Source organism: Melospiza georgiana, chromosome 24 (assembly GCF_028018845.1).
Source record: "Melospiza georgiana isolate bMelGeo1 chromosome 24, bMelGeo1.pri, whole genome shotgun sequence".
NCBI lineage: Eukaryota > Metazoa > Chordata > Aves > Passeriformes > Passerellidae > Melospiza > Melospiza georgiana.
The window spans coordinates 8,995,995-9,009,220 of record NC_080453.1 but is presented as its reverse complement, the minus strand read 5'-3'; the positions used below and the strand labels follow the sequence as shown (position 1 = coordinate 9,009,220).

Below are 13,226 nucleotides of genomic sequence, written 5' to 3'. Positions count from 1 at the left end.
CAGGGCCGTGGGTGCCAGGGCCGGTGGGTGCCAGGGCCGTGGGTGCCAGGGCCGGTGGGTGCCAGGGCCGGTGGGTGCCAGGGCCGTGGGTGCCAGGGCCGGTGGGTGTCAGGGCTCGGCCGCCTCTCCGTGCTGCTGCCCCGCACCGCCCTGGCCCCGCTGCCCTGCCCAGCCCTCCCGCAGCTCCTGGTACAGCTCCTGGTGCTCCTCCTTCCAGCGGCGGAACGTGTCCGAGGTGAGCGCGGCCTCTCCCAGCAGCTGCTCCAGCGCCTGCAGCTCCGCCAGCTTGGCCTGCCCGTACAAACCGCAGGCGTTTTACGGGGCCCCGCCGCGGGCAGGGGGCTCGGGGGGCTCTGAGGGGCTGCAGGCTCCCACCTTGAGCGTGCTCTGCAGGGCCCGCACGGCGTGCACCCGCTCGTTGATGTGCGGGTTCCTGTTGCGCCGCAGGAAGGACGTGCGGCACTGCTCCTGGGTCAGGGCCCGCCGCTGCCCCGTGAGGGACAGCCCGCCCTGCCGCAGGCACCGCGCCAGGCTCGCCAGCTCCTCCGCGCCGGGATCTGAGCGGGGACACGGGAAACGCGGCGGGAGCGCACGGCCCGCACCCCGCGGGGCCCGAGGGTGTGGGATCGGGAGTGGGTTGGGCTGGAAGGCGCCTTAGAGAGCGTCCTGTTCCACCCCTGCCACGGCAGGCACACCTCGGACTGGCCCAGGTGCTCCCAGCTCCATCCAGCCCGGCCTTGGGCACTGCCAGGGATGCAGGGGCAGCCACGGCTGCTCTGGGCACCCTGTGACAGAGCCTGACCACTCACACAGGGAGGACTGTCCTTCTAAACTAACCTAAACCAGCTCCTGAACCAATCCAAACCAACTCCTCCTAAACCAATCCAAACCAACTCCTGAACCAATCCAAACCAACTCCTGAACCAATCTAAGCCAGCTCCTCCTAAACCAATCCAAACCAGCTCCTAAACCAATCCAAACCAACTCCTGAACCAATCCAAACCAACTCCCGAACCAATCCAAACCAACTCCTCCTAAACCAATCCAAACCAACTCCCAAACCAATCCAAACCAACTCCTGAACCAATCCAAACCAACTCCCAAACCAATCCAAACCAGCTCCTGAACCAATCCAAACCAACTCCTCCTAAACCAATCCAAACCAACTCCTGAACCAATCCAAACCAACTCCTGAACCAATCCAAACCAACTCCTGAACCAATCCAAACCAACTCCTCCTGAACCAATCCAAACCAACTCCTGAACCAATCCAAACCAACTCCTCCTAAACCAATCCAAACCAGCTCCTTCTAAACCAATCCAAACTAACTCCTAAACCAATCCAAACCAACTCCTCCTAAACCAGCTCCTAAACCAATCTAAACCAACTCCTTCTAAACCAATCTAAACCTTCTCTTTTTAGTTCAAATCCATCCCCCTTGCCCTGTCACTCTGTGCACTCATACAAAATCCCTCTCCACCTTCCCTGCAGGCTCCCCCATCCCGAGATGGTTCACAGCCAAGCACACCCCACTGGAGTCCCCCCAGCCCACCCAAAAGGGGGGACACAAGGTGCCAGGGGCCAGGTGTGCCCCCCTGCACGTACCCAAGGGGGAGCAGGGCCGGGGGCTGCCCTGGGGGCTGCTGCCTGGGGACAGCTGTGCCTTCTCCTGGCTGTTCTGCAGCCTCTTCCTTGCCTGGGGGAGAGATGGGCCGCAGGTGACACGGGGAACTCTGTCCCTGTGTGCCCAGGGTGTCCCCAGGGCCACTCACCGGGTCAGATCCGTGCCTGGGGGCCTCATCGTCGGGGTCCTCAGCTTCTGTCTCACTGTAGCAGTCTGGAGACCATGGGAGAAGACAGAAATTCCCTCCCAGGGCTGAGAGTCATCCCAGCCGCCCCTCAGGGAGCGTTTGTCACCTCCCCAAATCCTGGGCCAAGCTCCCAGTGGTGCCCCTGCCCCATGGGCACCCCTGCCACCGACCCCTCCTCACCTTCCTCCTTGTCTGGCACTGCCTGCTGGGCCAGCGTGTGCTTTGTCTTGGCTGTCACCAGGTGACTGACCCACCTGGGGAGGGACAGGGGGACAGGAGGCTCCTGGCCAGCCCAGGCTGCTGGGGCCAGCGCCGGCCACGGGTCAGTTACTCACATGCTCAGGTCAGCCAGGGTTTCAGCAGCGAACACAAAGGGTTTGTACGTCTGGTGGCACAGCTGGAACACGCTGGGGACAGGGGGGTGGCTGCTGGGCTGCTGTGGGGACACAGGGGAGCCCCCAGACCCCTGCAGCCCCCCAGCCCAGCCCAGCCCAGCCCTCAGCCTCATCCCAGATAACCCCAGGAACACAGGGCAGGCCTTGCTCAGGTGCCAGCCCCGTGGGGACCTCACCAGCCCCACGGGGACACACAAGTGGGTCCCAGCAGGACACATCAGCACGTGGCCTTGGCACAGCATCCCCCCCCCCCTTTTCCGCCACCATCTGGGGGTGACAGTGACACAGACCCCACTCACTATTTCTTCTTCTGCTCCCTGGTGCTCTCCAGGTTGTAGGTGGCCAGGTTGATGAGTCCTGCAGCCCTCTCATCCTGCGGGGGACAGGGATGAGAGCCGTGTGGGCACCACACCAGGAGGTGCCAGCTGCCCAGGCGGGCACAAGCACCCCAGGGACAAGGACAGCTGTGTGGCAGATGCCAGCTGCCCAGGCTGGCACAGAGCCACCCCAGGCCCCCCACTCACGTTGGGGTGGTTGTACCAGTAGAGCGTGTGGCCCTTGAGCACCACCCAGCAGCGCTTCCACTTCTGGGCCATGAATCCCACGTGCTCCTTCTTCTTGAGGAGCCACCCGTCGCAGTCAGCCCGGCCCAGGTCCCGGCACGACACCCGCCGGCGGCTCAGCCGCGTGGCCACGCCTGCACCACGGCCTGGGCTCAGCGCAGTGGGGGAGAGACCCCCGGACAGGGCAGGGGGAACAGAGACCCCCGGACAGGGGGAGCAGAGACCCCCGGGCAGGGCAGGGGGAGCAGAGACCCCCGGACAGGGGGAACAGAGCCCCCCCGGGCAGGGCAGGGGGAGCAGAGACCCCCGGGACAGTGCAGGGGGAGCAGAGACCCCCGGACAGGGGGAGCAGAGACCCCCGGGACAGGGCAGGGGGGGAGAGACCCCTGGGACAGGGCAGGGGGAACAGAGACCCCCGGACAGGGGGAACAGAGCCCCCCCGGACAGGGGGAACAGAGCCCCCCCGGACAGGGGGAACAGAGACCCCCGGACAGGGCAGGGGGAACAGAGACCCCCAGGGCAGGGGGAGCAGAGACCCCCGGACAGGGCAGGGGGGGAGAGACCCCCGGGACAGGGCAGGGGGGGAGAGACCCCTGGGACAGGGCAGGGGGGGAGAGACCCCTGGGACAGGGGGAGAGAGACCCCTGGACAGGGCAGGGGGGGAGAGACCCCCGGGCAGGGCAGGGGGAGCACAGACCCCTGGGACAGGGGGAGAGAGACCCCTGGACAGGGCAGGGGGAACAGAGACCCCCGGACAGGGCAGGGGGAGCAGAGACCCCTGGGACAGGACAGGGGGAGCAGAGACCCCCGGACAGGGCAGGGGGAGCAGAGACCCCCGGGACAGGGCAGGGGGAGCAGAGCCCCCCAGCACAGCCCCCAGCCCAGCCTGGCAGGGCTCTGCTCACCTCGAGCTCTGCTCACCTTTAGGTCTCCGTGCCGTGCTGGGGCTGCCCTGCATGGGCACACAGGTGACATTTCAGTGACAGTGCAGGGCAGTGCTTGCTGAGCACCCCCAGCAGCAGCACAGCCACGGGGACCCCCTTGGGGACCCCCAATTCCCGCACCCACAGCAGGGGCTCAAGGGGAGGCTCTGACCCCCCAGCTCTCACCTGTGCAGGGCCGGGCTCTGCCGCCCCGGGGCTCAGCTCTGTGCCAGGGGGCTCAGGGGCAGGGGGGGTGTCCAGGGGGGTGTCCAGGGGGGCGCCGCTGTCCCACAGCTCCTCTGCAGCGCCTGCGAACAGCGAGCAGGGCTGTCCCTCCTGTGCTGGGGGAGCTGCTCCATCCCCGCCAGCCCCATCCATCCTACCCTGCCCAGCCGGGCCCGGCCGCTCCTCCGCAGCCGCCCTCGGCTCCCGCTCGGCCTCTTCCTGCTCCTCGTCACTGCCGGGGTCCGGGGCAGACTCTGCTCCCGAGTCCAGGTCGGCCGCCACGCTGGGGGGGAAACGGGAGCCCTGAGCCCCGAGCTCCGGGAGCGCCGCCGGGATCCCCGCTCTGCCTCGGGATGGGGCATCCACGGCGCTCCCTGCCCGGGAACGGGCTGCAGGGGCGCGGTGCGGAGCTCCGGTTTAGCTCCACATCGGTTCCAGCCCGGTTCCAGCCCCGTTCCTGCCCTGTTCTAGCCCGGTTCCATCCCAGCTCCAGCCCGGTTCCAACCCGGTTCTAGCCCGGTTCCCACCCGATTCCAGCCCAGCTCCAGTCCAGTTCCAGCCCAGCTCCAGCCCGGTTCCAACCCAGCTCCAACCCGGTTCCCACCCAGTTCCAGCCCGGCTCCAGCCCCGTTCCAGCCCGGATCCAGCCCAGCTCCAGCCCGGTTCTAGCCTGGCTCCCACCCAGTTCCAGCCCGGTTCCCACCCGGTTCCAGCCCGGTTCCCACGCGGTTCCAGCCCGGTTCTAGCCTGGCTCCCACCCGGTTCCAGCCCGGCTCCAGCCCCGTTCCAGCGGGCTGCCCTGCCCCGCGCTGCCGCTGGCTCTCCGCACGCCTTTCCATTCCGGGAGGGGAGAAGGGTCATGGCTAAATATAGCTCCAGCCCCACTCCAACGTTACCGAGTGAATGAATTACAAACTCCCCTTTCTGTCATTCCTTGAGACTCCTGTCAGCGGCCCGGGCTGCTCACAGGCAGCTGCTGCACTGCTGCCACCCCTGCCCCTAAAAAGGGCCCTGGGTGCACCCAAACATCTCCTTGGGGCGTTGGGGTGTCGGGGTGGGGCTCACCTGGAGCTCAGGGACACGGGGCTGCCCGGGCTCTCACCACTTCTGGTGCCAGGGGAATCTGCAGCGTCCAAAAACGCTCCTGGGGACTGTGGGCGGAGGGTCAGTGCCAGCCCCATCCCACCGTGGAGCCCCGAGCTTTAGGAGTCCCCAGGGTGACGGGAGATGCCCAGCTCTGAGCATCCCTGCCTGACCCCCAGTGCGGCGCTGGGGCTGGACTGGGAGCACTGGGATCGCTCACCTGCTGCCTGGGAGAGGGGGGCGAGCCGGGCACGCCCAGGGGGATCTTCTTCAGCACCAAAGTCACCCTGTCCCCCTCCTCCAGCAGCTTCCTGGCCAGGCTGACAGGCGTCCAACCCACCTGCAAATGCTGGGTGAGCTGTGCGGGTGCTTCAGCCCCGAACCCACCCAGCCACAGATGCCACATCCCCCAGATCCTCCTGGCACCGGCTCCTGCGTCCCTTTCCCAGCCACGGCTGCTGCTTTTTGCCTCTCACATCTCCCGCATCCCCACCTGTGCCCCCGAGCCCTCCCTGCCCACGTCCTCCCACCCTGAGCCCCTGTGCCCCACTCACCACCACCTGCTCGTTGACCTGCACGATCTCATCACCGGGCAGGACGAGGCCCCCGCGGGCAGCCGGGGCCTGGGCAGACAGGGGGACAGTGGGGTGCCCGCTGCTGCCTTCATCCCCTCCTTCCCTCCCAGGCCAACCCCACTCGGGGTGCCCGCTGCTGCCTTCATTCCCTCCTTCCCTCCCAGGCCAACCCCACTCGGGGTGCCCGCTGCTGCCTTCATTCCCTCCTTCCCTCCCAGGCTAACCCCACTCGGGGTGCCCGCTGCTGCCTTCATCCCCTCCTTCCCTCCCAGGCTAACCCCACTCGGGGTGCCCGCTGCTGCCTTCATTCCCTCCTTCCCTCCCAGGCCAACCCCACTCGGGGTGCCCGCTGCTGCCTTCATTCCCTCCTTCCCTCCCAGGCCGACCCCACTCAGGGTCTCTCCTGGCCAGGGGGAACCAGGGGGGTTCAGCCTGGCAGCACCCCCGGAGCTGGGCTTGGGGTGCAGAGGGGGCTCCCCCGTGCCCAGGCTGTGCTCACCCGTGGCATGAGTTACACGGGCTCAGCACAGGCATCCCCCCTGCTCTTTTTTGGACCTTTTAACCCCAATTTTTTTTTTCTCAAATTTTTCCTGAATATTTTTGTCAATTTTTTTGGGTCTGGGTCGGGCAGATCAGGGCCCTAAGAGATTGGCAGGATCCCATGGATGGGGGTGTTCCCCCCATAAAAGGGGGTGACAGGGCCCCTCACTCACCCCCGGGCTGGTGGCAGACACGAAGTGCAGGCAGGAGCTGGTGGAGGTGACCTCAAAGCCCTGGGGGCAACCAGGTGGGGGTGTGAGTGGGGGGTCCCGGGGCAGAGGGGGGCCCTGGGGTGGGGGGCACTCACCAGCCGGGCAGTGAGCAGTGCCTGGGGGCTCCCCAGAACATCACAGGGCGGTGTTGGGGTCTCAGGGGATCCTGGGGGGCTGCTCCATTGGCTGGGGGGCGGCGTTGGCGTGTCAGAGGATGCTGGGGGGCTGTGCCACAGGCCGAGGGGCAGTGTTGGGGTGCTGGGGGACGCTGGGGGGCTGCCCTGTGGGCCGGGCAGCAGTGTTGGGGTCTCAGGGCTGCCCTGTGGGCCGGGCAGCAGTGCTGGGGTGTCAGGGGATGCTGGGGGGCTGCCCTGTGGGCCGGGCAGCAGTGTTGGGGTGTCAGGGGATGCTGGGGGGCTGCCCTGTGGGCCGGGCAGCAGTGTTGGGGTCTCAGGGCTGCCCTGTGGGCCGGGCAGCAGTGTTGGGGTGCTGGGGGACGCTGGGGGGCTGCCCTGTGGGCCGGGCAGCAGTGTTGGGGTCTCAGGGCTGCCCTGTGGGCCGGGCAGCAGTGTTGGGGTCTCAGGGCTGCCCTGTGGGCCGGGCAGCAGTGCTGGGGTCTCAGGGGATGCTGGGGGGCTGCCCTGTGGGCCGGGCAGCAGTGCTGGGGTCTCAGGGGACGCTGGGGGGCTGCCCTGTGGGCCGGGCAGCAGTGCTGGGGTCTCAGGGCTGCCCTGTGACCTGGGCAGCAGTGCCAGCCCCACGCTCTGCAGCACAGCCCTGCGGTCCAGCAGCGCCGGGGGGCTGCAGCCCACGATGCTCTCGCAGATGCCCTCGATGTGCTGGCACTGGGGGTGACAGTGAGGGGGTCAGGGGGGTCCTGGCAGCCCCCCAAGCCCGCCCCCCCGTCCCTCCTCAGCCCGCACTCACAATCTGCAGGATCCCGCTGCTCCTCTGGGCCGCAGGAATGTCCTGGGGGACAGGATGGGGGATGAGCACCATGGGGTGGCTCCGTCCCAGCTGGGGGGTCCCTGTGGGGCACCCCCTGCACCCCATGTCCCCTCAGCAGAGCAGCCAGCCTGGGCACTCACCGCCTGCAGCGTGTCTGCCAGCTGGGCACACAGCACGATGATGTCCTGGCTGGCTGAGAAGTCATTGAGGGTGGAGAACAGGTACCTGGGGGCACACAGAGCTCAGCCCCCAGAGTGGGGGCACCCAGCCCCCAGGGGTGCCCGCACCTGCCCACACCTGTTGAGCCAGGAGAAGAGTTCCTTGGCAGCCCCGAGCAGCTCGATGGCTCGGGCCAGGAGGGTGAGGGAGGGCTGCCGGGGGGCATCCTCTGCCCACAGCTTCCCCTGCACCAGGCCCTGGATGCCGCGGGCCAGCTCCCGCAGCCTCTCCGTCAGCGTCCGCAGGCTGGTGCTCGCCAGCCCTGAGTCCTGGGGGCACAGGGGGGACAGGGGATGGGCGGGCAGGGTGGCATTCGGGGTGCCACCATGTCCCTCCCTCTGCCCGGTTCAGAGCCCTCCTCCACTGAGTCAGGGTGCCCCCGTGTCCCCACCTTCCACCCAGCCCAGGGTGACCCCACATCCTGGGGGTCCTTCAGCCCAGGGAACCCCCGTGTTCCTGGCCAGGATCCCGGCACTCACCAGGCTCCGGAGCTGCTCCACGGCCTCCAGCAGCAGCTCCTGGTGCCCCACGGGCCGCACGCCCAGAGCCTCCAGCAGCCCCGGCTCCAGCCCCAGCAGCTCGGGCCCCGAGAGCCCCCAGGCCTCGAAAGGGTATCCCTGCACGGCGGCGTCCAGCCCTGCACACACCAGCCCGCTGGCAGTGCCCCCTGGCAGTGCCACCCCAGCGGTGACCCCCGGCTGGTGGCAGGCTCCTCCGGCCTCAGCCTAAAGGGTGGGCACGGCCGGACCCCACCCCGGGGAGAGAGCAGGACGGGAAGCGCCGCCAGCCCCTGCCCCGTGTGCCCACCCGGGGACACCCCAGAGCCCCCGGGGACAGCCGGGACTCACCTCGGAGCCAGGCGGCCGCTTGTGCGGGGCCCCAGGAGCGCGGGGGCTCCATCGGGGCGGCGGGGCCGGAACGGCGGCGGGGCAGGAACGGCAGGACCGGACCGGAACGGCGGCGGGGCGGGCGCGGCCTCACCTGCGCCGGGCGCGGCCTCACCTGCGCCCGCAGCCGCGGCCCCATTGGCGCTCCCCGGTGCCGCTCAGCGCCGGGCCCGCCTGCCCCGGATGGCCCCGCACGGTGCCGTGGGGCGAGGCCGGTGAGTCACAGCCCGGGCGGTGACACACGGCCGCTGGAACCCGGGAAACGGCACCGGTGTCACCCCCAGCGAGGGCTGAGCCCCACGGCGCTTGGGACACCGGTGGGACAGCCCAGGAGCTGTGTGACACCAGTGGGACACCCCAGGAGGAGCGCTGCGGGTGCAAAGCTGCGCCACAGAGACCCCCAGAATAACCTGAGGGAAGCCCCCGCTCGGCCCTGGAGTTTTTGGGGTGTCACCCCCCCTCACCCAAATCACAGCTCACACCCCTGTACGGGTGGGGAAACCGAGGCAGCCCCATGCAGGCCTGCAGAGGGGTTCTCTGGTTAAGCCCGGCCCTGCGGCCCCCCCAGATCCACCCTGGGCTGGGCCGGGCCGGCCCCCCCGCCCGCCGTGTCCGCTCCGGGGAGCAGCGGGCGCTGATCGCGGCTGACAGCGGCTCCTGCTCCCTGCCCGGGGCCGCGGCACGCACGGAGCGGCCCTCGCCGGGGCCGGGGAGCTGGGGGGCTCCATCCCCGCACGGAGCGGCCCTCGCCGGGGCCGGGGATCTGGGGGGCTCCATCCCCGCACGGAGCGGCCCTCGCCGGGGCCGGGGATCTGGGGGGCTCCATCCCCGCACGGAGCGCCCCTCGCCGGGGCCGGGGATCTGGGGGGCTCCATCCCCGCACGGAGCGGCCCTCGCCGGCGCCGGGGATCTGGGGGGCTCCATCCCGGCCCCGCTGCTCCCGCTCGCCATGATCATCCGCCCCCGCCGCCTGACCCCGGGGTACTTCAGACTGCTGCAGGTAAGGGGCGAGCAGGGCCGGGGGAGCCCCGGGTGCTGCTGCCCTTGCTGCCCTTGCTGCCCACCGGGCCTGCCGTGCCCGGCTCCAGCCCAGCTCCACACTGGCAGTGACGCTGCTGCCGACGGGGGCCCACAAGTGCTGCAGGGGCACCCTAAAACCCTCCCCGAGACACGCAGAGGGGCTCAAAGCCGCCCCCATCGCCTTTACAGCCCCCGTGTGATGGGGCCATTCAGGCCCCAGGCCCCTGTCCCCATGGGGTTCGGGGCATTCCCGTGCTCCCCACGGCTCTCTGTGTCCCCACAGATGCAGCTGGCCGCGGGACGCGAGGCTGAGCCGGGGGGGCGGCTGCTGACCCCCCTGGCCCTGCTGCTGGCGGCCGCCGGGCTCTGCCTGTCCCTCTACAGCGCCCGGAGAATGGCTGACCCTGCCAAGGTGCCCCCGGAGCCGTGAGCAGGGGCTGGGGGCCCTGGGGACAGTGCCCGAGGGATGTTCTGGCCCTGGGGACAGTCCCTATGGGGTGTTGGGGCCCTGGGGACAGTGCCCGAGGGATGTTCTGGCCCTGGGGACTGTCCCTATGGGGTGTTCTGGCCCTGGGGACAGTCCCTATGGGGTGTTCTGGCCCTGGGGACTGTCCCTATGGGGTGTTGGGGCCCTGGGGACTGTCCCTATGGGGTGTTCTGGCCCTGGGGACTGTCCCTATGGGGTGTTCTGGCCCTGGGGACTGTCCCTATGGGGTGTTCAGGCCCTGGGGACAGTCCCGGGGATGTCGGGGTCCCCTCCATCCACCCGAGCTCTGCAGCTGACCTGCACCACATCCAGCCCTTCCCACCGCCATGGGTGCCCTGGGCACGGGGGACGCGGCTGTCCCCGGCTGTCCCCGGCTGTCCCCGGCTGTCCCCGCCTGTCCCCGCCTCGGGCAGCCGGGATGCAGAACGCAGAAGCCGCTTCCAGCTCCGGAGCTGCCGGCTGAGCCCGAGCCACGGGGGACAGCGGGATCAGAACGCCAGAGCAGAGGCTGGACGGACGGACGGACAGACGGAGGGACGGCAGAGCCGGCAGCTGCATCCATCCCCATCCCCCGCGGGAGCAGAGGGGGCTGGGGACACCGGCGGGGCCACAGAGCCCCTGTGTCCCCATGGGAACGAGCAGGAATGAGGGCAGCGCTGTGTTAGATAACGGGCAGGGGGGACACGGGCGGTGACGTGACCCTGGGCAGGGACATCGCATCCGTGTCCCTGGGCTGGCACATCCCACAGCCTCCCCAGCGCCCACAGAGCTGCAGCTCTCCCTCCCCCAGAGCCTCGGGGACAAATCCAGGCAGGCTGCGTGGAAATAAACCCTTCCTTAGCCAGCACAGCTGTGTCACTGCTCTGTCACTGCTCTGTCTGCGTTCCCAGGCCCCAGCTGGGCAGGAGGGATGAATGGGGACACCAACTCTGCAGGAATTCGGTGCCATTGTCGCTCAGTGTCCCTTCAGGGACAGGCTGATCGCCATGCAGCTCTCCAGGAGCACGGAATCACTTGCAGGAGTTGAGTTTTTGGGGACAGGAGCCTCCCAGTGCCCTCACCAAGGGGACACCAGCACTGCCCTCTCGAGGGCCAAAGCAGCTGCAAACCCAAGCGCTCCATGAAGAGGTGACCAGAGCTCACATTCCCCACAAAAAGCTGCCAGGGCAGAGGGACTTTTACCAGGCAAGAGCTCCAGGACGAGGCTCCTGGCACGGACACCTCTGGATAACAGGGAAGAGAACAACACTGAGGGGGGACTGTCCCCTCACCCCTTGGGGGGACTGTCACCCTCACATTCAACGCTGCCACACCATCAGCTGACGTATTTTAATGGGTGCATCACTGGAACAAGCTCTGAGCCAAGGACAGAGCAGAAGTGCTCCAAAGGCAGGCAGACGAGCGTGCAGTCCCAGCACACTCGGAGAACAATGATTGTGTCCCTTTGAGGAGGAGGACACTCAGGGAGGGCACCCAGGGTCCTGCTGGCTCCTGCTCCTGTCAGTGCCCGGGCCAGGGGGCTGTGGGAGGAGCAGGGTGGGTTTGGCTGGCAGAGCTGGGACACGTTTTGTCACAAAGCTGAGACAAAGGCGTCCTTACAGAGCCTCTCAGCCCCTGTCCCTGCGCTCAGCCCGACGTCTCCATCTCGGTGGCCTCCTCCAGGGGCTGGGTCTGCACCTCCACCTTCTTTGGGGGCACGTAGGAGCCCATGCCGGCAGCTCGCTCAGCCTCCTCCTGCGTGTACGGAGCCTCTCGCAGCTGCTTCAGCCTGGGGGCACGCGGGGGGTGAGACTGCACTGCCCACAGCCACCCCTGGCACCCCCGCACCCCGGGAATCTGGGGTCTGCCCCCAGCCCTCACCTCTTCTTGTGCACCTTGGATCTGAAATGTTCCTTCATGCTGTTCAGGTCCACGAAGTAACGCCTGGGGAAGGAAAGGATGGGGGTCAGGGGCACCCCGAGACTCAAGGGGGGCTGGGGGGGTCCTGCCGAGGGGGCAGGGTCCCACTACAACCCTGCACAGGCCTGGGGGCATCCTCTGACCAGGACAAGATGCTCCCCCAGGGGTTAGAGGGGGACAGGGATAGGGGATAGGGACCCCCGGAATCAACCTCCGAGGGGACAGGGACCCCCAAGGCTGAGCACCCCAACCAGGGACAGGGACCCCCAGGGCTGAGCATCCCCTCCCAGGCACAGAGACCCCCAGGGCTGAGCACCCAACCAGGGACAGAGACCCCCAGGGCTGAGCACCCAACCAGGGACAGAGACCCCCAGGGCTGAGCACCCCAACCAGGGACAGGGACCCCCAAGGCTGAGCACCCCAACCAGGCACAGGGACCCCCAAGGCTGAGCATCCCCTCCCAGGGACAGGGACCCCCAGGGCTGAGCACCCCAACCAGGGACAGGGACCCCCAAGGCTGAGCACCCAACCAGGGACAGGGACCCCTAGGGCTGAGCATCCCCTCCCAGGCACAGAGACCCCCAGGGCTGAGCACCCAACCAGGGACAGAGACCCCCAGGGCTGAGCATCCCCTCCCAGGGACAGGGACCCCCAGGGCTGAGCATCCCCTCCCAGGGACAGAGACCCCCGGCACCAGGCCGACCCCATCTCACGAACCTCAGGGAGCAGGCGAACTCCCCCACCTGCCCCGGGAACCCGGGACCCCCCGGAACAGGACAAGCCCATGCCAAGGCTGGAGCCGCCCCCCGAGCCCAGGGACCCCCGGATGCCCCCGGTATCCCCGCCGCACGCACGCGCAGTGCAGGCAGTAGAACTGCGCGCAGCCCGGCAGGTCGGGGTCGATCTCCTGCCGCAGCAGCCGCGCGGCGTTCTCGGGCTTCAGGTCCGCGTGGATCTCGTCCAGGTCGCGCCGGCGCCGCTTGGTTTTGAGCTGGCGGGCGAGCGAGTGCGCCCGGTGCGCTCCGGTGCGCCGCCCGTTCCGCGGCGACATGGCGGCCGCACGCTCCGCTGCGCCGCACTGCGCAGGCGCGGGGCTGCGGGACACGCCCACACCGCAGCACGCCCCGCCCATATGCAACGAGCGCCGTTTATGGCCACGCCCATCTGTGTAAGCCACGCCCAGCCCGGTCAGACCCCACCCCCAGCCCGTGCCCCCGGTACCGGGACGGTCCCGGGACGCTCCCCGCGCCCCCCCAGCCCCGCTGCCACCGTGCCCGCCTTGCCGCCGTGTCCCCCCGTGTCCTCCACGCTGCCCCGGTCACCGCTGCCAGGAGCGGGGCAGGGCTCAGCGTGTCCCGCCGTGTCCCGGCACCGATCGTGTTTCCCCCGTGATCAATTATAGATGGGGACCCGCGGCGGGGGGAGCGCGGAGCTCCAG

At 68.7% G+C, this 13,226-nt stretch overlaps 2 protein-coding genes across 2 annotated transcripts; both read right to left on the bottom strand.

The window, feature by feature from the left end:
- Nucleotides 1-108: 108 nt before the first annotated feature.
- Nucleotides 109-8,395, bottom strand: CNKSR1 (connector enhancer of kinase suppressor of Ras 1). Its single transcript, XM_058040411.1, has 22 exons — nt 8,344-8,395; nt 7,975-8,132; nt 7,574-7,764; nt 7,417-7,501; nt 7,256-7,297; nt 7,076-7,173; nt 6,424-6,643; nt 6,290-6,349; nt 5,556-5,624; nt 5,222-5,341; nt 4,984-5,069; nt 4,077-4,201; nt 3,852-3,992; nt 3,692-3,736; nt 2,732-2,904; nt 2,507-2,580; nt 2,148-2,219; nt 1,993-2,066; nt 1,774-1,838; nt 1,607-1,697; nt 376-557; nt 109-291 (listed from the first exon to the last, which is right to left on the bottom strand). Exons 1-22 carry the CDS (start codon nt 8,393-8,395, stop codon nt 109-111), a joined length of 2,406 nt encoding a protein of 801 aa, XP_057896394.1.
- Nucleotides 8,396-11,204: 2,809 nt separating this feature from the next.
- On the bottom strand, nt 11,205-12,865 carry ZNF593 (zinc finger protein 593). The gene is made up of 3 exons (XM_058040318.1): nt 12,643-12,865; nt 11,750-11,812; nt 11,205-11,657 (listed from the first exon to the last, which is right to left on the bottom strand). The coding sequence occupies exons 1-3, from the start codon at nt 12,837-12,839 to the stop codon at nt 11,516-11,518; spliced, it is 402 nt and encodes a 133-aa protein (XP_057896301.1). The 5' UTR covers nt 12,840-12,865; the 3' UTR covers nt 11,205-11,515.
- Nucleotides 12,866-13,226: the final 361 nt, after the last annotated feature.

Excerpts from the sequence above, each read along its gene's own strand:
- ZNF593 (XM_058040318.1), bottom strand. The coding sequence starts at position 12,839 with ATGTCGCCGCGGAACGGGCGGCGCACCGGAGCGCACCGGGCGCACTCG. Across the intron at positions 11,813-12,642 it reads TTCTACTGCCTGCACTGCGC|GCGTTACTTCGTGGACCTGA; the intron begins GTGCGTGCGGCG and ends TTCCTTCCCCAG. Across the intron at positions 11,658-11,749 it reads TCCAAGGTGCACAAGAAGAG|GCTGAAGCAGCTGCGAGAGG; the intron begins GTGAGGGCTGGG and ends GCGTGCCCCCAG.
- CNKSR1 (XM_058040411.1), bottom strand. The coding sequence starts at position 8,395 with ATGGAGCCCCCGCGCTCCTGGGGCCCCGCACAAGCGGCCGCCTGGCTC. Across the intron at positions 7,298-7,416 it reads TGGCAGACACGCTGCAGGCG|GACATTCCTGCGGCCCAGAG; the intron begins GTGAGTGCCCAG and ends CCTGTCCCCCAG. Across the intron at positions 6,644-7,075 it reads CAGAGCGTGGGGCTGGCACT|CCCTGAGACCCCAACACTGC; the intron begins GCTGCCCAGGTC and ends CCCACAGGGCAG.